The sequence below is a fragment of the Triturus cristatus genome, chromosome 7 (genome assembly GCF_964204655.1).
Source record: "Triturus cristatus chromosome 7, aTriCri1.1, whole genome shotgun sequence".
NCBI lineage: Eukaryota > Metazoa > Chordata > Amphibia > Caudata > Salamandridae > Triturus > Triturus cristatus.
The window spans coordinates 1,609,770,809-1,609,796,946 of record NC_140590.1 but is presented as its reverse complement, the minus strand read 5'-3'; the positions used below and the strand labels follow the sequence as shown (position 1 = coordinate 1,609,796,946).

Below are 26,138 nucleotides of genomic sequence, written 5' to 3'. Positions count from 1 at the left end.
TTTTTTGTTGCATTTGCTCCACCTCATAAAGGAAATCTTATTTCTCAATCTGGTATTTCTAGGTAGATTGTCAAATGTATTCAAACATGCTATGTTAAAGCTAAACGAACTTTAACTATACCTCCAATCGCACACTCTACTCGCAAAATAGGAGCATCTATGCCCTTTTTAGGTAACATTTCCATAGCTGACATATGTAAGGTAGCTACATGGTCTACACCACACACATTCACCAAACATTATTGTGTGGATGTTTTAGCACGTCAAGCTAATGTAGGACAAGCAGTGCTAACAAACACTTTTTCAAACAACAGCAACACCCACTGGTTAGCCACCGCCTTGGGAGAATACTGCTATACAATCTATGCAAAGCATGTGTATCTACACAACACATGCCTCAAACTAATAATGTTACCCTGTAAGCATCTGTTCTTGACATGTAGAGCTGTAGATTTACATGCGTCCTCCCTGGACACTTATGGTTGTTGCAGTTCTTATTATTTACATTACATACGCGTGGACATCTCTGTACTGCACTTACTTACTCCATTCTCGCCCTCTTTCGGTAAAACAATGTAACAATGGAGTCGATGCCCATGCGCATTATCACCGAAAGGAGAGTCACCTTACCTCGTGACTGGGAAAGACTTCTTCGAAGAAAAACAACTTTCAAACAGCCAGACCCAACACTAGATGGCAGGAGTAGGCAAAGCATGTGAATCTGCAGGTCTACATGCCAAGAACAGATGCTTACAGGGTAAGTGACATAATCCTTATGGTATTTAATCCATGTCGCTCAACATGACCAAACCCTATACTAAATGGGAGTCCACTAGAGCAGGTACACACTTTCGAGTACCTCGGATTACACTTAGTGAGCGGATGGTTTAGGCAGCCCATATCACCAAACGTAGACTCAAATTGGAGCAACATACTGGAGGGGAGTTGTTAAATGAATTCATGGGGTCATTATTTAAATCAACTCCACTGGTAATTTAGATCTACACACATCAGGCAATGGGGACTGCCTTCTAAGGGGTGGAGCTCTGGGAACACAAGGCCATAAATGCCTTTGTCTTGGCAGAGAATCGTTTCGTGAGGCAGCTGATGAATCTTCCAGTTAGCACGCCATTAGTACCATTAAGACTAGACACGGGTTAGGCCTATTTCAGAGGGGATTGCTATTAGGTGAAAACTCTATTAGAGAAGAGTCTGGGTTACCCCTGGAGCTGATCTCCTATAGACAAGGTTTGGAAGAGATACTTGGATTACAGGGGGCAGGCAATCTACCATGGATTAGATACGTTCGAGAAACTCTGAAAAGGGAAAGATAGGCTCAGGGATGACCCCCGGGGGGACATGTAACCAGATTCTAAAGCTGAACTCAAATGGAGCTATAAGAATTTTAAACTGAGCTCCCTCCCAGCTAGTTCAACATTGGGCGCACTGACATGCAGATTCTCGCAATTAAAGGACTTTTGCATGGCGGAAGAGTTTTTAGACAAAATCGAACCCAACTTGGCCAGAAAACTTTATGTGCTATTTAGATACGGGACCATACCACTGCGCACACACACTCTTAAATGGGCTAGTCCAGGCACTAATGAGGAGCTGGCCTGCCCGTCTTGTGGATTGGCCAGTGAAACTGAGGTCGCTGCCCTCTTTTTCTGCCCAAAGTATAATAGGACCAGGGCCAAATGAATAATTCACACGTGTAGAAACTTAGGGACTGTACAGCATTTGGTGGCTTATAGAATCCTTAAAACAGAAGAACAGATACTAGGAGAAGCATAGTATTTGCAGTCGCAAAGTATTTATTTGCAGTGTGGTGTATTAGGCGCAAATATGTTCTTCCAGATGCTGATAGATGAACCTTTAAACCATCAATTGCTGTGTACGGTACTATTGTGTATTTTTTTTAATTGTCTTTATTGGATTTTCAGTTAACAATGAACATTTAGATACATGGTGTAGCTTGAGTAACGGATATTGTTATATGACTGCGAGAAATTGGATGGCTTTTCAGTGCCTCAAAGTTTGTTCCTAGAGCAATGGTCTAACGACAATAATAATGTCCAGTGTTTTTACATATTTCCAGAGTAAGTCATTGGATGGGCTGAGAGTGGTACTCCCAGTCTGATTGGTTTTCCCAGCTTCGTGGCAGCTGTTTTTAATCAGACTCTTGCATGTTTTATCATGTATTTTGTATCATGTTTAGATATTTACTTGTCTATCTTTTATGGGGTAATGCCGAAAAAAGAGTATTGATTGATTGAATAATCCTCTAGCTATATAGGCTGCTGCCAAGTAATAAAGTTTCAGGGTTTTTTAATTAAGTAATGGCTTCACATTTAGTGTTATTGGTTATTTATAGGGAAGCTTTCTAGTAAACGTCTTAAATTTCCTGGTCTTCTGTTTTTTCCATCAAGCTGTTTGTCTTGTTTTCAGTGCAATCCGATAATGATAGATGCTGTCAGGGTATCAGCCGCTCACAGGGCTCGCTATTTTTGGGGAAACCTGCCAGGAATGGACAAGTAAGTTACCTCTATTGATTGAAATATTCCTCCCTGCAAATCGAAATTACATTACATTTTAACATGTTCACATGCTTACTGTTCACCTTGCAATTAATGATTATATCACAGGTTAAGTTTTACAAAACACTACATTTTCAAATTATTTAATGTAGTTAACAGACAGTACAATACCATTATGAAAAGGTGTGTGAATTCACAATTTGGATGTCTTTAAACAATTTGATAATAAAATAAGAAGTATATCGTTATTAAACATACATCAAGCCTAGCACCGCTCTCTTTCACTGTAAAATCTGAATTCCGTCTGGCATTTCAATGATGCCCACCAAAGTGACATTACCAAGGATCATTTCACATCCATAAATTCCCCACCATGGCTGATAAAAATGAGAACCTGCATAGCACAGGCCTACCTTGGTGATATGTTCAGTCAGATGTTTTCAGGTGAAGCTGTGCAACCACTTAAAACGTATGTCTTTTACTGTGAGGAAATGGGGTGTATTATATGGAGTGTGTGTGCGACCTCACCGTCTAATACAGTTACCAACCCCTTTAGAACCCGTAGGTTTCATGTGTCAAACCTTCAGCTCAACCCTGGGTAACTCTGGCTCTGTGCAGCAAGGCTTGCACAAAGTAACATGTGTAAAGTATTTAAACAGCACCAAAACAATTAAAGTAATTGAGAAAACACCAAGGAAATCCGACACCAGTTTATAAGAATAGACTGTATTTGTAGACACCACAACCAAAAAGATCTACCAAAGGGTTCCAGAGATAAAGAATTAACAAGAAACAGTACATGAAAGCATTTCACTCACCCACGAATGAACATTGTTCAAATTCAACGAATTTGACAATTAGAAATATTTTCACTAAAATGTTGGTCTAGTTTTAATGCAGTCACTTTAGACAAACATCTCCAGTAGTGAGCCTGTTGGGAGGACCAGCAAGGTTTTCAGAAAGAGTTTCCTCAAGGGTAGAAGCAATCCTCAGTCAGTTCAAGGCACTTTCATCCGTTGCAGTGGTCCTAATGCACAGGATGAAGGATGCTGTGGATACAGTGCAGTCGATAGGGGTCTTCCTGCGGCTACTCCTCGGTCCATGAATGGGGGAGAGGCAGTCGTGGTCACAAGGTTGACGCCCCTTGAAGTCCTCTCGGTGCTGGTAGAAGTTCAGTCTCCACTGGGCTATCAGTTGCCCGATATAACAGTCACAGTCAGATCCTTCCCTGGGTGATAACTTGGCTTCTGAGCAATCAAGCTGCACACTGACATCTCTCTTGGGCTCAGCAACCTCGGGTGCGACTTTAAGCATCAGGCCCTGGTCTATGTTGCTGCACAGCGGTAGTTGGTGGCGACTTGAAAATTCTGGGTTACCAACTTTTCCCAGCAGGCTCAACTCTTGTGGCCCTATGTGAACAGTAGGTCAGTATACTGGCCCATGGAGTCTCTTTGCTATAGCTGGGCTCTAGAGGCGGTCTTTCCACCAGCAAGACACAGCAGGCACAGTCCCTTTCCTTTGCTAGCGACTAGGTTCAGCAGGTGTAGTCCACATCTGTAAAGCCTCTGTGTGCCACAGTGCAGCAGGGCAGCCCTCCTTCAGTCCTTTCTTCCAGTCCAGATGAGATCTGGGTGCCCTATTGTTGCTCAGAAAATGTCCTCAGGGTAGGATGCTGTTGGTAGCCAATGGACTACAAGGTTCTCGATCTCCTGATGACCACTTCCTGGGAAGTGTGACATCTCGCTATCTCAAGATGCATCATTCTGACCACTCCCAACATGGCAGAACCCCTCTCATGGCGTACCGTGCTCCCTAGCCCAACTCAGAGGTGTGGCTACCAAGGGTGATACACTTTCCTGAAAACCTGGTTTGAGAACAGGTTTCCCCTGTCCTTCCCGGCTGCCAGCTAGTCTGCTTAAACAATGGAGCTGCCCTGTCCCAAGTGTTCCTCAGTTGCTCTAGAAAGGCAGCTTCTACTTTGTAGCTTGCCTTTTGGGCCAACACATGTATACCTTCCTGAAGTAGGGAGGCAACACCTTTCTCCAGTGCAGGCCCACATTGTCTCCTTTCCTGGGAGTCGTAAGCATGTCTCTCTAGGGGGGCCGAACACGGTCTTGGTTTCAAGTTTCTTGTGCAGTGGTTGAGGGCAAGGGAGATTGAAGGCAACAAAGGTGGCAACTGTGTAAAAGTTGAACACTGTAACTAATTAGATTAATTTTGACTTGAGAATCAACTTGGGCTTAATGCAACAAGTTGTTTGATCCTTCGGAGTATCATCTTTGGTTGCACCCTTCAGGAGTTAGCAGAACGGAGGGGTCAGCGTGTAGTCCTGCACTCGCCAATGGGGTGACCAAGTCTTTTCACAGTATAAACGACAGTTTTGCTTTTTTATAGTCAGAGCACGAAAATACATGCTCTGCCCATGAAATATGCTGCATCCTGCCTTAGGGCTTGGTAGGCCTACCATAGGGGTGACTTACACATGTTGCAGGGGGACATTTAACTTTGCTGTGGATTAAAATGGCAAAGTTGGGCTATCAGCACGAAACTGCTCTGCCAGTCTACAGTGGCGGACTGGGAGACTAATGTGCAATCCCTGAAGTGACTCTCCAGCTTACAGGCCTTGCATAACATTTACTAGGGACTTCCAAGTAAGTTAGCCTATACCAGTTGGGTATAGCCAATGTAACATACACGTTTTGGGGTCAAGGCCATGCACTCAGAGTCGAAAAACAGCAGCATCAGTCTAAAAACCTGGGGGTTATCATACAAAACAGGAATTTCCTTACATAAGCTGAGAGTCAATGGCGATGTAACTCTTAGATGTCAACAGAAATGTCACTAGCTGTTATTTAGCCTTAATTAATAAACATATGTACTTTTCCCAGTATTGCCTTCTCACAGCTAGAGATTTAGGAAGAGGTGAGTCTGGACCAACCCTCAGCATTACTAAAGTACTGAAAAAGAAGTGAAGGTTGATAAGATTTGGCATGACAGCTCACAGCTGCTCTCAGTCTTGCCAGGCCAGAGTAGACAGTTATGTAGCCTGCTCTTCACCGTGCAGATATACATACATTTTCTTTCTGGATATAAGAGGAACTAATGTATACATCAACATTCAGAGCAGAATTATACTCTTAAAGGATAGCCTTGATTCCACACCCACTAATGAATAGCTTTGTACTTAAAGTTTTAAGAATGTCAATGAATGGTTATGCTGCAGGGTAGATCCTTGAGGGCATGTACCGGTCTCTGTCCTAATTAACTCTTCCTACCATTGGGTATATTATGGAGGTTGTGTTCTGATGAATACTTCTAACCGCAGATTCCTTACCTTGTGAATATCCCCACGCACCAGGCTAGAACCGTGAAATTCAAAGCAGGGCTCCCACGTGCCAGCAAGTGGCGCTGTGCACCTCCGCATCAATACCATTACACTCTGGCAGTGAACAAAGCCACCTGTAAGCGCCACCCATGTCCACTGACGTTAGTTCCTTTCTTTCTGCGCCTGCAGATGTAGATCCAGAACCCTGCTCTTCCTTTTCTTCATTTGCAAAGAGAATTTTCTTCAGAAAATATTTCCATTGTGGAAGGGATGCCACCCCCTAAGACTACAGAGCTTAAGCCTTCTATGGACTGTCACAAACATGTATTTGACAGTTCCCCATAAGGTCATTGGTGCTCAAGATTCTCGAATGACTCCAAGGCCTGCAGTGACTGCACTCAAATGAACCAGAAATTCAATTTGAGACTGCGAGGCAAAGCACTGGAAGGCTCTGCGCGTGTCCCTCTCTAAGTCGAGAGCACGGATTTGCTCCCGTTGCCACTCCTTCAGTTGTTCCTAAAGCCGAACTTCCTCAAGGTCAATGTCTTTGGGTAAGTCAAAGTTAAAACATAAGAAGTCCAAGCGAGACTCAGCCCCTTCCTGAGACGTCTCAAGGGCATCACCATGCCTCTTGGTCTTGCTTCCGTTCCACCGAGGAGTAGATTCCATCCCTCATCCCATTGCACCCTGAGTTCACAGGTTTATCAGGGATGCACAGCAAGTCAGAGGCTTTCAAGAGTCTTTGCTGTGCATTCTTGGCACACTTCCAGCTACCACTGGCACACCTTCTACACCCACAAATCTGCATGGCACCCCAGTTGGGTTACTACCGGCGACTTTGGCCTCTGCACTGTCTGGGCCCCGTGAACCACCCTTGGCACTGGCGTGAGCACTGACAACACCAGCGCTGGAGGGGATCTAGCAGCCTATTGTGTTGTCTAACTATGAGGCAGCTTTGACGCGACCTTGGCATCTCAGCCATGTTCAGATCTTGTTATGCCGCAACCTTTATTGAACCCATCAGACTATGATGCAATTCTACTGCTGTGCAGCCATGTACATATATTACACCAGCTTTTGGCTTGGACTATGATCAGAGCCAGCCATGTGAAGATGACAATGGTGGAAATGGGTACGAATTTGCCCCAGGAGCTTGGCATACGAATATATGTCACTATAACGCAGGCGTTACATCGCATGCCATTACAACGCGGTCGTTACAATGACCATGTTGTTACATCGCATATGATTACTTCGCAAGTCGTTACAACGACTTGCTGTAGGGGGTGCGCTGGACTTGGAATAGTATAATTTACTATTCCTACTCCAGTTTGTGCAACAGCAGGCAAGGTGTTGGATTGTATATCCAACACCTTTTGCCCCCTACAGCAAGTCGTTGTAACGACTTGCGATGTAATTGTATGCGATGTAACAACGCGGTCGTAATGGCATGCGATGTAATGCATGTGAAGTAAACAATGTCTCCCTTGGCATACAGTCAGCGCCAGCCCTGACTTTCTGCACAACAGGTTTCTCTGCCCTGTCAAGGTCAGGGGACAAGCCCGACAGATAACGGCCTGGACATCAGGGTCAGCGCTCCTTACAATTTTCCACCCCTCCTGCAACAACAGTAAATCCCATTAGTGAGCGCTTAGCAGCATACAGCCACCTGACAAGTGGGAGGATCAGCCACTTCCACTTCTTGCAGGGGTAGCTAAATATCACATCCGACAAATGGGTCCTGCAAATTGTCTAGTGGGTTACACCCTACCATTCCTTTTCGTTCCACCGTACCTGCCACCTACGGTGGAACACCTGTCAGAAGACCATCTACCCGTCTTAAGTGTAGAATTGTTTGGCCACAGGAGATTGGTTGTTATTCTTGTTACTTTCCAGTGCAGAAGAAAAGCAGAGACTTCCTTACTATTCTAGACCTTCAAACTCTCTCCTGCCCAAAGACAAATTCATTATGCTCACTCTCGACCAGGTTCTTTCTACTCTGTATCCTGGAGACTGGATGGTGACATTGGACCTCCAGGGCACTTATTTTCACATCCGTGTCCAGCTGTCCCACAGGCACTACCTGCGGTCTAAGGTGGGTCACAAGCATTTTCATTTTGCAGCACTCACTTTTGGCCTCTCCTGTGCCCCTTATGTGTTTACAAGAGTGATGGCAGTGGTTGCTGCTCCTCTGAGGTGGTTCCCACTGTTGGTCACAGACTACCTCCAGACGATGGTGAACCTTTTGAAATTGTTGAGGTTCTCGATCAACCAGCTGAAGTCATATCTGACCTCTTCACAGAGGCTCCTTTTCATCTGAGCCATGCTGGATATGGTGCGATTTCGAGCTTTTCCTCCGCTCCAGTGAGCTTAGGATATTTGGGCTAAGAACCTGATGTTTCAACCTCTGTCCTGGGTCTTAATGAGGATGACTCCGAGGCTTCCGGGCCTGTTAGCTTCCTGCATCTTCCTCACCGAACATTCCGGATGCCACAAGCAAGTGTTGGAGTGGTACCTAATGTCTCATTGATTTCAGCAATAATGGACTTTGTCAGATTCCATCCAGGGGTCAAGGGGGACTGCAAAAGATCTTGAGGGGTGGCTGCTTGACTGGAATTGGACCAGTGGGAGATCCTTCTCTCTAACCCTCCGATAGCTCACCGTGGTGATGTACGTGTGCTACTTGGTTAGGAAGGTCATCTGAGAGAGGCGAAAATCAAAAGACACCGGTCTCTGGCGGAGTCCCCCCTTCATGCGATTTGGTGGGCATTGAGGGACTTCCTGTGAATAATCAAATGGGGGCTAGGGCAGGTTCTCACAGGCAACACTACAGTCATATGCTACTGCAACAACTAGGGCAGTATTGGGTACAAGGTCCTGTGCCAGGAGACTCTGCGTCTTTGAAGCTGGCTGGATCATTCAGGGGATTTTCTTTGTGGTACACCACCCAGCGGGATCTTAAACGCCAGGGCGGACATACTCAGTCAGAGACATCTAGCGGATCACAAATGGCAGTTACATCCGAAGGTGGCACAGGGCATCTTCCAACAGTGCGGAAAACCCATGCTACATCTGTTTGCCACTGGAGAGAACATGCAGTGTCATCATTTGCACCATGGAGTTCCCAAGACGTTTCTCTCTCAGAGGCACATTCCATATAGAATGAAGCACAGGACACGTGTATGTCTTCCTGCTGCCTCACCTACCCAGACTTCTGAAGAAGATCAGGAATGACTGGGCACCCAATTGGGCCAGGAGAGTGTGGTACCTGGAATTTTAGGGTCCGAGCATCCTCCCTCTGATCAGGCTTCCACTGTGGGAGGAGCCCCTGTTGTAGCAGCAGGGCAGCGTCTTGCAATAGGGCCTGAGCAATCTGCACCTCCATGCATGGAAATGAAGCGGCTGCAATTGAGTTTTTTGATCTCCCTCCCAAGGTCATTGGCATCCTTCCATGAAATCTGTATATGCAGGGTTCTGGGACAAGTTTGTGATATGGTGTGATACTTGGGTGACCAACTGGCATGGGTGCAAATTCAGGACAGTGAGTGTAAAAATTCAGGACAAAGGGTCAAAATTGAGGATAGGAGGTCAAAATTCAGGACAAAAAGTAAGTTTTACAGACACATCAGAAGAGGTCGCGCAATAGTATATAAGTAAGTAAATAGACAACCACTTAAGTGCAAGTGAAAAGAAGTTTATATTAGGTTAAGACAATTGTGCACGTCATGGTTTTTCAGTATGCGCGCAGGTTTGAGCAAATGTGCACCTTTCCAATCTCCCAGGGAAACGCCCGCTGCCCAGTTCGGCCTTGTTGCGACCCTCCAATGGTGACCCTCCTCTTCACATAGACCCTCTCTCATGTGTATTTTTTTTATTTTTTATAGTGCTACTCACCCCAAGTAAGTAGGCCAGGGTGTCAGAGTGTGTTACATCACACACATATTATATAGAGACAATGACTCATGTAAATGTGAAAGTCAATCTATAGGAAATGTACTTAAGATAATTGGGGTTACAAAGTGTAATCATTCTTTTATCCATCATTCAGTCTTTCACCATTCATTCTGCCCTTCCATCTGTGTACCCATCCATATCAATATTCAATCGTTTGCAAACCTATCCATCATCTATCCTTCCATCCATCCACCATTCCACTCATCCATCCCTCCATCCACCCTTTCACTCATCCATCCCTCCATTCATCCTTTCACCTTATCCAGTCGTACACTCATCCATCCATTCACTCATCCATCCAGCCAGCTACTCTTTCACCCATCGAGCCATCCTTTCATATACTCATTCATCTTCCCAGTCACTCATCATTCCACCCATTCACCCTTTCAGTCATTCATTCATCCATCCATCCTCCCTTTCTCTCCATCCCCCTTTCATTTAACCATCCATCCACCTACTCATCAATTGATGAATCCATCCATTGACCCTATCACTCATCCATCCTTTCACTCATCCATCCAATCTCTCATCCATCCACCCATTCACTCGCCTGTCATCCACCCTTTCACTCATCCATCCATCCTTTTACCCGTCCATCTACCCTTTCACCCATACATCCATCTATTTACCTTTTCTCTCATCCATCTTCACATAGACTCTCTCTCACGTGTATTTTTTTTCTTTTATATTGCTACTCATCCCAAGTAAGTAGGCCAGGGTGTCGGAGTGCGTTACATCACACACATGTTATATAGAGACAATGACTCATGTAAATGTGAAAGTCAATCTATAGGGAATTTACTTAAGATAATTGGGGTTACAAAGTGTAATCATTCTTTTATCCATCATTCAGTCTTTCACCATTCATTCTGTCCTTCCATCTGTGTACCCATCCATATCAATATTCAACCATTTGCAAACCTATCCATCATCTATCCTTCCGTCCATCCATCATTCCACTCACCCATCCCTCCATCCACCCTTTCACTCATCCATCCCTCCATTCACCCTTTCACCTTATCCATCTGTACACTCATCCATCCATTCACTCATCCATCCAGCAAGCTACTCTTTCACCCATCGAGCCATCCTTTCATATACTCATTCATCTTCCCAGTCACTCATCATTCCACCCATTCACCCTTTCAGTCATTCATCCATCCATCCTCCCTTTCTCTCTCCATCCCCCTTCATTTAACCATCCATCCACCTACTTATCAATGCATGAATCCATCCATTGACCCTGTCACTCATCCATCCTTTCACTAATCCGTCCTTTCTCTCATCCATCCACCCTTTCACTCATCTACCCACCCATCTGTCCATCCACCCTCCCTTTCACTCACTCATCCAGCCTTACATCCACCCTTTCACTCATCCATGCATCCTTTTACTCATCAATTCATCAATCCATCAGTTCACTCATCCATCCACCCATTCACTTGCCTGTCATCCACCCTTTCACTCATCCATCCATCCATCCATCCTTTTACCCGTCCATTTACCCTTCCACCCATACATACATCTATTTACCTTTTCTCTCATCCATCCTTCCACTCACTCACTCGTCCATCCTTTCTCTCATTATTCATCCATTCACCCTTTCACTAATCCATCCAGCCATCCACCCATCCCTTCACTTACACACCTTTTCACATTAATTATGAGCTAAGCCTTTGTCGGCTGAGTTGCAGACACAAGAGGCCCATCAAGGTCTTCACCCCTGCTGTAGTTCCTAAAGCAAGGAGTGGGGCGGGAGAGGGCTCACTATGCCCCTGTACATAGGCAATCCGAAAACGTGGATGTCATGAGTAATGCATGATGCACAATGTCACTGTGACATGGTGTTGTTTCCAGGACTTTAAGTGGGATCAAAAAACTGCGGGGTCTCTCCAAAGGGGGTGTTCGATGTAATTAAGGGCATGGCTTAAAACACCTAAGCTACAAATCTGTGCTTAGCATAGTGTGCCGCCCAACTGGTAATTTACTGCTTCTGTCATTGCATCCAGTTATATAAAAAATAAGTAGTGTTACACCTACAAGCCAAAACTATTGGCTTTGTCAATAGTTGCTAGTTGTATAAAATAAAAAAGCAGCAATCATGGCTTCGTTGAATATAACATTGAAAATCCATCAGTTTTAAAATGATGAGACAGTGAAAGACTCATAACCCTTTTTTTTAAAACTTGTTTCACCACCTTTTCATGAACTGGATTCTCACCTAGCAGCATGGCGTTTTTGTTTATTTCTCCCACCTGACTGAATGTCCTGCCCTAGACTAAGGCAGGAGGAGGCCCACCACATGCAGTAAGAGCACAGACGGGCCCATTGTCATTCTATATGTGGCAATCAGCCCCAGACAGAATGATAATGGGCGGGGTGGGGCTGCTCTTGTGCTCAGAGGAGTGCGAGGTGGCCCCATCAGGGAGCTGAGGCTTCTGGCAAGGGATCGTCACGGACAACGGACGGGAGATCCAAATTACGGACGGTCCGTAAAAACTGTTGGATTTGTTGTTTGTTATTGACTCATGAAGATCTTGCTCTGGCCACAGATAAAGGTTACCTGGCCTGTTTACATTTGCTGGACCAGCCATCCTTTTTTCAAATCACCAGTTGTGATGCATTATATAAAAGGTTTGCTACATATGTTTTCACCAACCTTCTTTGTAATGCCACAGTGGGACTTGAATTTAGTCCTAACCTTTCTTATTTGTCCCCCTTTCGAAGTAATGCACAGTTGTTCTTTACGCCTACTAACATTAAAGCAGTCTTCCTGGTGGTGAGAACATCCGCACGCGGGGTGACTGAACTTTAGGCACTCTAGGTTCAGTCTTCGTACACCATCTTTTTCCCATACAAACTGGTGCTTAGGACTCGAGCGACATTCCTTCCGAAGTTGGTGACGCCTTTTCAGGTTGGACTTCATCACTCTTCCAACCTTCTTTCCTCCGCCTGACCCTTCAAAAGAGGAAGGAGAGACTCCATTGCTTGGACCCCAGGAGAACATTCAGCTTTTATATCAATTGTCTAAAAAACATTGAGTGGACGATCAGCTCTTTGTGGGGTCCTTAGAGGCAAAGAAGGGCAGAGCACTGCAGAAGCAGGCCATCTCTTGATGGATAGTCCTCTTCATTAAGCTCTGCTACATACTGGCTAAGAAACACTCTCCAGAAGGCCTATGGGCCATATTTCACAAACGCCATATCTGCTATCACTGTGTTGGCACTGGATATCGGGTCAGGAAGCTACAGGGACATCAGTGCACACATGAACTAGGCATTACTGCCACGACAGACAGGTCTGTAGAGATGGGAATTTTGCCCATTTGGTCTGCCAGGACTTTCTAGACTGAGACATTCCTGATGTCCACCACCTTGGGAGCTACTTCTTTGGTATTTATTCACAAGGTGAGCACTCTGCAGTTAGATGAAGCATCCACCAGAAAGAGCATACTGAAGGTAAGTAAATTGTTTTTCAAGTAGCTATACATGAGGGGCATGCTTAGGGTGTAGCTTCCAGTGGTCGCATTTAGATATTCTGGTCTCATGGATCTTCGCAGGGTGAATTTCTCAATGTGCATGATCAATGGGCCCTCCAAACAGGCATTTTACGATACACCTTCTCACAGGGAACCTCCTCTGGGCTCTTCCTGATGCAAATACTCAAAAGACATTTTTAAGTGGGGCTTCCAGATGGAAATATTGAGGCACACGAATAATGGGTGTACCTTGATCCCACCTCTATCTAGCGGACACGATAACAGGGCATTTCTGGATTGATACGCTCTGGGACATTGAAGAGTAATGTGCCGCCCACTCTTCTTAATGGTCATTTTGAGCAGATATTTCTAGAAGCCTACATTCAGGCAGCTGGTTTGGATGGCAGTGTGCAGGGTTCTCTTGAATGAGCATTTTGAAGGGTCACTTTTGAATTGAAATGTTTGAGGGGGCACTTTTACCTTGTTACGGGCAACAGAGGGTTCTGTGTGTATGTTTGGGGGGAAGGGCTAAGCCGCACCTCTATTAGAAATTAAGAGGCAACATTTGAATAGACTTATTAAAATGAACACTGGAATATTCAGAAATACATTCTAATAGCCAGTGTACACAGCACCCTTCACTGTGGACATGTATGGATTTCCCACCTATAATGACAGACTCTAGGGGCATGTCCTGATATACATTGCCATGTACTTAAGATAACTATGCGTTTTATAGACTGAAACAGTGAATTGTAGTCGCAGTATGTAGAAGTGTTTCGGTGTGCGTGTTCAGATGGTATGTTCTGAGGGGGATTGTTCGTGGTACAGGCCCTGGTTGGAATATTCCTTGGTATAGCCTCATCATGTTTAGATTACAGGTCTTCGTAATCATTTGTTCTATAAAGTGCTGTGTAAGTGTGATGTATCTAATTAGGTACACGTTAAAAGGTAGGTTAACCAGGCATGGCATACAGGGCATACGCTGAACTTACTCAAGATGCAGAGAGGGCAAGGATGTTATGTTTGTGCTCCAGTGGAAAAATAGGGATGACGTTTTCAGTTGAGTACGGCCAGTGGGCGTGTCCCAGTAGCATCTTCAGGTGTGCATAAGTCTGCTAGTATAAGCATATACTGATGGCATGTTGGGCTAGGCATATCCCAATGGCATGTTCAGGTGGGCATCTCGGTTTGGCCTGTTTAGGGGTACATATCCTTGGGGAATGTTCAGATTAGCTTATTTCATTGGCATGTTCAGATGGTCTAAGCACATTAATATGTTCAGGTAAGAATATTTAAATATCATTATCAGATGCCTCTCTCCAGGGGCATGTTCAAGAGGGCATATCCTGATAGACTTGAAAAAATAGACATGCACCAGGTGGCATTTACATGGGAATATCAAACAGTATGTTAAAAGTGCAGCATCCCATTGACATATTCATCTTTTCTTTGAACTTTTTAAACCTGCTGTGGCCATAAAATAGAATGTATTCCTGTCTGCTAAACCTATGTGAACCAATATTTATTTGTCCATCTGTAGGTAAGTCGTCAGTACTCCTAAACGCAGTTTTTTCCTTTAGGGGCCATTATTTATTAGAGTGTATTGCACAAACTGTGTACAGTAAAGAATGTTGCTATTGCAGGGAAAATAAATTAATTTCCTAGACTTGGCAGTTAACCACATTTACAGATGGAAGTTGCATAGAAATATATTATAGTGCTTTAGCATGCTTAAGGATTTAATCAGTTTGCCTGTCTTCAGACCTTTGCTACCTGCACAGACAGATACAGTTCGTCTCCAGGATTGCCTAGAATACGGTAGAATAGCAAAGGTAAGATGTTTTTTAATGATTGCTGCTCTCCACGTCTTTTTCCAGGGAAGGTAATTACAGGTGCTCAGACTGCCACGGGTGGGTTCTGTGCTGGGTATTGCTGTGGGCAGTGTTATTAAACAGGTCTGCGTCACAACAGATTTTCATCTCAGATAAGCATGGCTTTTGCAGCAGAGTGAAGGCCTATGGAGCTATATGAGTCGGTAAGTCCCACCGAGCCAACACAGTGTAGTGTATCCCATAGCTGCACTAAATGAGAGCCGAAAGCCACAGGAGCACTATGGCAGCTGTGACTGAAGATGACACCATGGACGCGGTCACCCAATGGGCCCAAAGAGAGCACTTTGGAAGGGTTGGTCCCGGTGACAGAACAAGGAAGCTGGGGATGCTTGTCTTCACCTTGGAGATGCCCAGTAGGGACCATCTCACAGGGAAAGCCAGGATGGGTTCCCCAGCGGTATACAGCGCCGGGACGCCCCGTTGCTGGGGCAGCTGTGCGCTCTACAAGTATACAACATTTACATTTTACATTTAGAGGGGCTCTAGTAGGCACCACGTCTCTCTCGGACACTATTTGGAACCCTGTCCCTCTATTGAACAGAGTTCCAGTTTTTGGTGGCTTTGTTCCACAGGAGCAGCTTTGGGATTTGTCACCCTCTGGGAATCTATTGGAAGTTTGTCCCAGTGGGGGCCTATTGAGGACTATGCTAATCTGGGGCAAAAGGGGAGATGAATCCAAACTGGGGAATTATGTGTCCTGTAACCCCACTAGACCACAAATGAGAGGTGTCTTACTAGTCAGTTTTGGGAACTGTGTCCCACTGGAGCACTGTTAGAAGCAGTGCCACATGAGCACTGTGTGGTGCTGTGTCCCCCTAGGGTTTGATGGACCTTTGTGTTTTGCAGGAATTCTTTAAAAATATGAGGTCTGTTTTCTGCCCTCTGCTTTTTATACAATTTGACCTAGAAACTACAACCAGCTAAATGTGTCTGAGGTGTGATAAGTTACAGTTAGTACCCAGAGGGTTACATAGCTAAAGGCTGTTTGCTATGTGATACGTTATGTACATTTATTGGGAATGGGTAAAAGAGACGTAGATGGAGAAATTGGTGTGGCCTGGGTAGTGTCAATTTCCAGTAGGCAATTAATAAAAAGTAGGTTTGATTTTTCAAGTATTGTTATAGAGAAAGAAAGATCATTGGAGATGGGCTGAGTGTGTTTCTCAGCCTGTGTGTGATGACGGAGAGGGCCTTTTTTCTTATCTGTTCCTTTTTAAAGCAAGATTGATAGTCTTGAAAGGGCAATGGTGCAAATATTGCAGAGCCCATTGTAGATGGAGTGTTTTACTGTGTTCTTTTGAGATTGGTAGCTCTGAATATTATGCTGTAAGACTAATATTTACTGCAGACTGGCATAGGTGAAAGTTCAGTTTCTTGAGGTTAGAGGTGTTTGATCATATTCTGCTGATTGATTACAAAACTGACAGATTTTTGTGGGACAGTCTACAGTGTTTCAGGGTTGAAATAGGAAGAGCGCAAAGCAGAGCCTTGCTGCCATGTATCGCAGGAAGAACACAGGCTTTGATGGTGGAACAAGAATCTTGGATGAGGAATCGCTGGCCCCAGGCTGTTTAAGATTTCTTTTTCACAAAGTTCTTAAAGGAAAGGTTGGTGTCTATGTAGAAGCCAAGTGACTTGTAATGAATGGGTGGGAGGGAAACAATTGAGGGTCATGTGGCAAAGCAAACCCTTCATCCCGGGATGAAACATGCAGTGTTAATTAGTGCAGTGCAGAGTCTGATTTGGTCGGCTTGACCATAAGGTTTGGATAGTGCTTATGTAGGCTCTGATACATTCATTGTCATTGTGTCAAATAGGTGTGATGGTGTGTTCTATAGATAGACTATCATAGGTACAAGTGTTGAAAAGCGAGGGGTGCCTGAATAGAATAGGTGGGAAGAAGAGTATGTCTAATCAATTCAGGCAGTCCAAAAGGGATAAGCTGCCCCAATCCTAAACTGTGAGGCAGGCCTGGTGGTCTTTGGTATCCACAGTCGCTGACCAATATAGGAGAGGTAGGATGCAGGGCTCGCCGGTATTCATATCCCGACATTGATCACTGGTATTGTCACTGTATCAGTGTTGCATTGGGTCAGAACTCATGCTGGTAATCTTGAAGTTGTTGGCTGAAGTCAGTGTATTATCAGGTGTGTGGGTGAAAGATAGCAGCTTGTTCAATGATTTATTCTAAGAATGGAAGTTGGTTGATTCTTTTGTAGTGATAGGGTCGGGTTTTAGGTAGGCTTCATCAAAGAAAGAGGATGGTCATATTTATGCTTCGTGATGATGCAAAGTCTTTCGATGAGATGGGGTTATGATGAAAATCTCCTGCCTTGTAGCTTTTAAAAAGATTATGTAGTTAACCAGAGTTCAGCAATATGAGGCTTGAAGGAATGCCACAAGAGGATATATGGGCCAGTGTCTGAGATTTGTATCAGTGGGATTTGAGGGGGTGTTCTGTATATTCAGTGATTGTTTGTGTCATTGGAATTTTGGGATGAGTGGAGGATTTGAGGACTTTACTTTCATTCTTGGCTTCTTGCAATAGTCTAAGGTATATACCACTTTTGTGTTTGCTGTTATTTAACTTCCATGCTTTGCAGGCTGCCTTGAGTGATGTGAGGTTTTGTGATGTCTGATAGCTGCACATTTACTTAGGATATATATATTCATAGCATGTGTTGCCTGCAGATACACATACTATGCACACTCCTGCCATCTAGTGTTGGGCCCAGATTCTGCAAGTTGTATTTCCTCAAGGAAGTTTTGTGATCAGCATCATGTGTCATCTCTTCTCCTCCTCGCGATATTGCGCATGTTCAACGGCTCCTTTATTAGAAAGTTTTTTTCCGCAATTGGGCTAGGCTCAAACAAACTGCGTCAGAGCTCTTGAAGATTTGATGCCTGCGGTAAAGAAAAATCAACCGGAGATCCGGTGAACGACATCCATCGGGTCCGAGATGCCAGGAAGCAAGTACCTGGCTTGCCACAAGCACACGCCCACCGAGAAAGGCCCAAGTATGCACACTCCAACACTGAAGAAGTGTGTAATTTATGCTTATCCCCAGGGCACAAAGAAGACAAGTGCGCAGCCTGCGCATTGTTAAAAGCAAAAAGACGCTTTGGACCCGAGGGGATCGTACCTTGGCACACACCATGAAGCTGGCAGCATGATAGCGAGAAAGAATTCAAGGCTGGTGCACCAACAGGAGGTGGGAGGTCATCAGCAGCCGCCACTATGTTGCCTCGGATTAGTCCTCCGGTGAGGAACACGCTCCGGTACACGTTGAAGGCCCCACATCGCCGCCACTGATTCCTGTGCCAGGACCGAGGACCAAGATGACGCCACGTACCATGATTACTATTGACCTACCACATGCCAAGAAAATCTCGCACACATCTTCCCCGCCACAGCAGGGTGCGGCTCAGGCCGACACTGCAAGCATGCCTCGGAGCTGAGATGGGACCAGACCATTCTCATTCCCGATCTTGCGACAAGGCCACAGCACGGGGACGGCTCCAGCCCCACATCGGCACCAAAGCGCAAATCAGCACTGACAAACACGTTGGCACCGAAAGCAGCCAAACAAACTTTTAGGAACCCCACATAAAACATCGAATCTGAAGAAACGCTCAGGATCGACATCTCGTAATCGAAGCAGACCTCGGCTCCGAGGACAAAAAAGCAATTTGGCCACATTTCTGAACAGAAGAAAAGCCATGCATCTGGGGTTACAAAGACCCATACAGTTTCTTATGTCGCTCCACCGGCTCCAAAGAAACAAAGAACGTACTCTCATATGCCCACTGAGGGACAGGGCATCCTTTTTTTGAAGGACTGCAACAATTCATGGCACAAAAACGTAAAGAGACTGCCAAAACACAGCTACAAGAGCAGGATCTGACATTGCCTCAATTAAAGAAGGTGGCACTAGAGCACAGGGCCAATGACTTAGCCAACCAGGCTTCCCACAAACACCATCACCCTCTCCACAAAAAGAGGAAGATGGGGAGATCCAAGACACGGATTCATAGGGGACAAAAGACACCCACCACACCCAAACCCATAGCATGACTACGACGTAGTTCTCCCTGACACGGACATGGACCCACCAGTACTGACAAAGGCATCACCACCAGATGACACTGCTCATATCACAGTGTCATTCAGAAAGTGGCAGGGTACCACAACCTCCCAATGCACACCACTGAGGAGCAAACAGATTTCTTAATTGAGACACTTTCGCTCACGGTGCAATACCTGTCCATGAAAGGATCCATAATAAATGCATCCAAAGACATCTTTAAAGATCGAGTGATATCCACCTCGCATTGAGGAAAAAATCCAAACCATCACCAACTGACCCAATATATATTAGGAGTCACCTCCAGCAGACTCCCTGGTTGTCACAACTGCCAGAATCGAGCTGGCGCTCAGGGCACTGGAGAAGCACCTCTTCCAGACAAAGAAAACAAGAGAATAGATGCTGCAGGCAGCAGGGCATGCTAACCATTGGAAGATTGCCAACTCGGTGGGGCTACTTTCCTGCCATACCAGATCAACCTGGTATGAGATGCAGGGACTCATGCAACATCTCCCACACGAATATAAAAAGCAAGAAGAAGGCTTAGTAAACGAGGGCAGACAAATACCGCAATCAAATATGCTCTAAACGGGGCGGACACTCCTGCAAGGAGCATCAATACCTCCATCATGATGCGTAGGCATGCATGGCTATGCATTTCATGCTTCAAACCAGAAGTGCAGCGACACATTCTAAACGTCCCCTTCAATGGGGAAAACCTCTGTTCGAGGCAGCTCTACGCAGCTTTGAAAAAACAAAAAAGACACCAATACTGCCAAACCAATGGGTGTTTTGCAAACAACGCCTGAAAAGCAGCAGTCCTTTCAACGTTACCAAGGTAGTGGGGGCGCAAAGCTCTTTACCATTGACAGCACCTCATATTAACCCCTTCAGCGCTGCGCGGATTCCCCCGCGGTGCTGAAGGGTTCGAGCGCGGGCGGGGCCATGACGGAACGGTTCCGTCATGAGCACAGCTCAACCGATGCTCATGACGGAACCGTTCCGTCATGAGCATCGAAGGGGTTAAGGCAAGCTACAAAAGTACCACCAGCAGAACTGTGAGCACAATAGATACGATACAAAAACAGAGGCAAATGTAGAGGCGCATCCAATAAGCGATCCTATACACCCAAACAGTGACTTAACCACTCTTCCCACCAATCACAAAACACCAGTCGGGCAATATGCTATTATTCCACCAGTTGTGGCCAGACATAACATTATACCAATGGATACTACAAATGACACTCTACAAAGCCATGATCACAAAGGCAAAAAAAGACTACTTTACTGACCAAATTCAAAAATCCAAAAATTCCAGTAGACGATTGTATCAAATTACAAAATCTCTGTCAGGCAATTCCCCTGATCTCACTCCCCCCCGTCACAGTCACTATGTGACTCTTTAGCCTCTTTTTTCTTTACCAAAGTTGACGATATCTATCAGGCATTCTCGGCAAACTCACTCACCAGGACAATCAATTCCTTCCTTTTACCTTCAGCCAACACGTTCCTCAGTTTTCAACCAGTTACAATGGACCAAATCAAAATCATAGTGTCCACCATTAAATCAGGATCGGCCCTGGACCCTTGTCCACTCTCAGTGCTTCTGCCAGTAATGGAATCCATCATTCCAACACTCACCCAAGTATGTAACTCAATTCTACTTGCTGGCACTTATCCAGACCCCTTAAAAAATACCCTACTAAAACCCTTGTTAAAAAAACCTTCTCTGGATAAAAATGAGCTAAAAAACTACAGGCCTATTGCGAGTCTCCCATTTGTGGCTAAGGTGATTGAAAAAGCCATGAATATTCAGATCTCTGAATTCATTGAGACACACCATCTCCTGGATGACACGCAATTTGGATTCCGGAAATACCATGGGACAGAGACAGCCTTGATTAAGGCTGCCGATGATATCAGGGTAATCCGGGATCAGGGGGGAACAGCCATCCTGGTAATGTTGGATTTATCGGCGGCCTTCGACACGGTTGACCACACAACTCTGGTCAATCGTGTCGAGGGATTTGGTATCTGCCACTCCGCTAAAAATCTAATTGCCTCCTTCCTAGCCAAAAGAACGCAGGCTGTCATCTTAGGCCCTTTTCAATCGGCACAACTCTCATCTCCCTGCGGAGTTCCTCAAGGCTCATCCCTTAGTCCGACACTTTTTAATATTTATGTGTCGGACCTTGCTAAAACCATCAAAGCACACGGGATGAGCCTAACCTCCTATGCCGGCGATACCCAGTTGGTACTGGCTATCAAAGGTGACGGAGATCAAATGGCTGAAAAATTTAAGAAGGGACTCATTGATATAGGAGAATGGATGGCCACCAATTGTCTTAAATTAAACTCAGATAAAACTGAGGTGGTCATATTTGGACCTCTCCTCCCAGCCTGGCCATCAAGTTGGTGGCCAGATGCCTTCGGTACCCCTCCTACTCCAACCGCTAAAGTTAGGAACCTCGGTATCATCTTCGATGAAGGTTTACACTTCATGGATCACGCTAATAAAACAGTTTTCACAGCACAACTAAAATTAAAGATGATTAGAAAAATTCGACCTTTTCTCCCGGAGTCTGCCATCAAAACTCTGGTCACTTCCTTAGTATTTTCTGCTCTGGATTACTGCAACGGCCTCTTTCTTAACGCTCAATCCAGAGTAATAGCCAAACTACAAACTATCCAGAACGCAGCAGCACGCCTGCTTTCAGGAAAAACAAAATATGAATCAATATCAAGAAGCATAAAGGATTACCACTGGCTCACTGTTCGAAATAGAATTCATTTCAAGTCCCTTTGTATCGTTTTTAAGGCGCTCAATAATCAAGGACCTCACTTTTTGAAAGAGCAGCTGCAATTGTACAAACCGAGCAAAACGCTACGTTCAGCCACTCTCGGCCAATTGGTCATTCCTCGTACAAAGACGGTATCCTGGGGTGATCGACGCTTCTTGGTGGCAGCCCCAAAGCTCTGGAACACTCTACCCCTAAACATCAGACAGAGCCCTTCCCTCTTTCACTTTCGTAAGATCTTAAAAACCTGGTTGTTCGATCAATGATTCCCCATTCCCACGTTTCTCATCATAATTAACTGGTTTCTTAGCGCCAAGACGCCCTAGGGTATATGTTGCGCTTTATAAATATCAAATAAATAAAAAAAATAAAAAAATCAAGCAAGGGTGTTGCTCAGAACTAACTCAACAGCCACCAAATATCCTGCCGAAAAGACACATACTAAATCCACAGCATTTAAATCTGCTGAAAGAAGAAGTACATTTATTCTCAACAAGGGAACCCATAGGGTGAAGAGGACCTTGGGAAGTTACTACTTATAGGAAACAATTGGTCCTTCAAACAAAAATAAAAAAAGCGATAAATATAGACCAGAATCAGTACTATATTAGGCAGAAATGTCCATCCGGACATGTAGATTTAATGTTTTAAACGTAATTATTCAAAATCAAAACGGAAGTGATAGAGTGGGACACAGTCCTGTATCCTTCAACATAAAACATATAAGGACAATCACATGAAAAAAAGACATTTTTCAGGCAAAACAGCAGCTTAACGCAAATTACAATGGTAGGGGCAAGCTTTTTTGAAAGTAGACAGTAATGCACAAGCTTTTTAACAAGTGAGTTTAACGTGCATGCTGTCTAAAGAGTCGACGACGTTTCGATCTATACCGAGATACATAGATCATCATCAGGACGAGAGTTAACTAGCCTGAACACACACTGCCTGTGTAAGAAATGAGAAAACGGGAAGGGAGGCAGGGAGACAACATTAGCATTTACAGAATTCAAGAATTGACAGTAGACATTTGACACAAACCAACTAGCAACCAGATAATCAGTAGGATGTAGAGCAGCGCAGTAATGGTTCATTTTACAACCAACAATTTTTAAAAAACAGAATAGTACCGCCGTTTGAGACACATACGGGTGAATGAGAATTCTGTGAAACCGCATATTTTAGAAGAAGAAGCGCGAGTGAATCTTACAGTGGTAAGAGGAAGAATAACCATATTAACCCGGTGGGTTAACTATATAACCGTATGCGATATATTACACAGTGACAAGGCAACGTGGGGGCGCGGGAGGGGTGTATGAAGAAGCCTCATATGGTGCGTGAGTTGTGGCATAACGAAGTGGATGCGTGTCGCAGTGAGGGGTAGGCGGTGCAGTCTAGGAAGTGATGGCGCTATGGAGCGGCTGTTGGGCGCGAAATTTTAAAACGTATTGAAGCGCTCACCTGATAGTGAGTGCGGGGAGGGAAGCATCCAGGGTATTTGGTACAGCGGAGTAGCTGCTGTAGGACAAAAGAGGGATATTGTGAAGGCCATTAAAAACCAGATGCGGTATGAGTGAAGACTGAAGGACGGAAACTCACCTATCGAGGGGATGTAAGAATTAAAACCCTGTACGATTTGAAATTAATCCATGGGAGGACGACGGCGCTGGTGCTGTAATGCCGGGGTTCGTCCGCAGAGGAAGGGGCTACTTGCCGATCACAAGGGAAGCCTGATGGGGGAGAGAGAAGGGGTCAACTAGGTCCCAAGTGAGAGGCGGGGTTTGTTTAGCAAGGCAGGAGCCTGGTCTTACCGTGTATGATACGATTCGGACCGCGCAGGATCGCTGGTATTTTCGCTTGGTGTGCCGGAAGTATCAACTAATCACATTGGCCTTCAGACCTTCACTCCCTCACCCAATATGGCTGACTCTGCTACTCGTACACGCCCCTCCTAGAGGCACTCCATGCGCATGCTCACATGCTTCCAACTGCCCCTTCAAATACTTCCGGCACACCAAGCGGAAATACCAGCGATCCTGCGCGGTCCGAATCGTATCATACACGGTAAGACCAGGCTCCTGCCTTGCTAAACAAACCCCGCCTCTCACTTGGGACCTAGTTGACCCCTTCTCTCTCCCCCATCAGGCTTCCCTTGTGATCGGCAAGTAGCCCCTTCCTCTGCGGACGAACCCCGGCATTACAGCACCAGCGCCGTTGTCCTTCCATGGATTAATTTCAAATCGCACAAGGTTTTTAATTCTTACATCCCCTCGATAGGTGAGTTTCCGTCCTTCGGTCTTCACTCATACCGCATCTGGTTTTTAATGGCCTTCACAATATCCCTCCTTTGTCCTACAGCAGCTACTCCGCTGTACCTAATACCCTGGATGCTTCCCTCCCCGCACTCGCTATCAGGTGAGCGCTTCAATGCGTTTTAAAATTTCGCGCCCAACAGCCGCTCCATAGCACCATCACTTCCTAGACCGCACCGCCTACACCTCACTGCGACACGCATCCACCTTGTTATGCCACAACTCACGCACCTTATGAGGCTTCTTCATACACCCCTCCCGCGCCCCCACGTTGCCTTGTCACTGTGTAATATATCGCATACGGTTATATAGTTAACCCACCGGGTTAATATGGTTATTCTTCCTCTTACCACTGTAAGATTCACTCGCGCTTCTTCTTCTAAAATATGCGGTTTCACAAAATTCTCATTCACCCGCATGTGTCTCAAACAGGGGGTACTATTCTGTTTTTTTTTGTAAAATGAACCATTACTGCGCTGCTCTACATCCCACTGATTATCTGGTCGCTAGTTGGTTTGTGTCAAATGTCTACTGTCAATTCTTGAATTCTGTAAATGCTAATGTTGTCTCCCTGCCTCCCTTCCCGTTTTTTCATTTCTTACACAGGCAGTGTGTGTTCAGGCTAGTTAACTCTCGTCCTGATGATGATCTATGTATCTCGGTATAGATCGAAACGTCGTCGACTCTTTAGACAGCATGCACGTTAAACTCACTTGTTAAAAAGCTTGTGCATTACTGTCTACTTTAAAAAAAGCTTGCCCCTACCATTGTAATTGGCGTTAAGCTGCTGTTTTGCCTGAAAAATGTCTTTTTACATGTGATTGTCCTTATATGTTTTATGTTGAAGGATGCAGGACTGTGTCCCACTCTATCACTTTCATTTTGATTTTGAATAATTACGTTTAAAACATTAAATCTACATGTCCGGATGGGCATTTCTGCCTAATATAGTACTGGTTCTGGTCTATATTTATCGCTTTCTTATTTTTGTTTGAAGGACCAATTGTTTCCTATAAGAAAGAAGAAGTAAAGGCGTTATTACTCAAAGGGGCCATAGAACGTGTCCCAAAGAAATATATCAACAAGAGAGTCTATTCCTTTATTTCCTCATACCAAAAAAGGATGGCTCACTATGGCCCGTCCTGGACATATGTCCGCTAAATCAATACATACTATCAGAACACTTTCATATGGTAACATTGCAGGACGTGATACCACTACTACAAAAAGTCGATTTCATGACTGCGTTACTTCTAAAAGATGCATACTTCTACCTCCCAATTCACCCAGCATATCGCAAGTACCACTGGTACACTGGTAAGTGTAGATCATTATCAATTCAAAGTGCTACCATTCGGGTGACAACAGCCCCAAGGGTGTTCACCAAATGTCTAGCTATAGTAGCAGCAAAATTACAAGGGAAAACATACACATATTTCCGTATCTAGACGGTTGACTGATCAAGAGTCCAACCAAAGGCACATGTAAAAAAGACAGTCAAAGCACAATTAACCTCTTACACAAATTGGGCTTCTCAATCAATGCAACAAAATCCCATCTTCAACCACTCCAGATACAACCCTATCTCGGAGCAATACTCAGTTCAGTATCGGGGACAGTATATCCCAATCCACAAAAGGTTCTCAATCTCCAGAACCAACTGGATCTTTTTCAGCCACATTGTTGCCTACCGGTAAAACAGTGATGCGCCTTCTAGGGATGATGGCTTAATGTACATCATTAGTGCCTCA

General features: G+C 44.9%; 1 protein-coding gene across 4 annotated transcripts in view; it reads left to right on the top strand.

Annotated features, from left to right (window-relative positions):
* DNMT3B (DNA methyltransferase 3 beta) overlaps nucleotides 1-26,138 on the top strand; it is a 511,613-nt gene that overhangs the window by 460,292 nt on the left and 25,183 nt on the right. For all 4 annotated transcript variants that reach the window (XR_014966866.1, XM_085619485.1, XM_085619484.1 and 1 more), the window contains one exon: nucleotides 2,449-2,534. Coding sequence is in view for 3 of the 4 variants with exons in the window: in XM_085619485.1 (XP_085475611.1) it covers nucleotides 2,449-2,534 (86 nt within the window). In the remaining variant the exon portion in view is untranslated. The remainder of the gene's footprint in view (nucleotides 1-2,448; nucleotides 2,535-26,138) is intronic.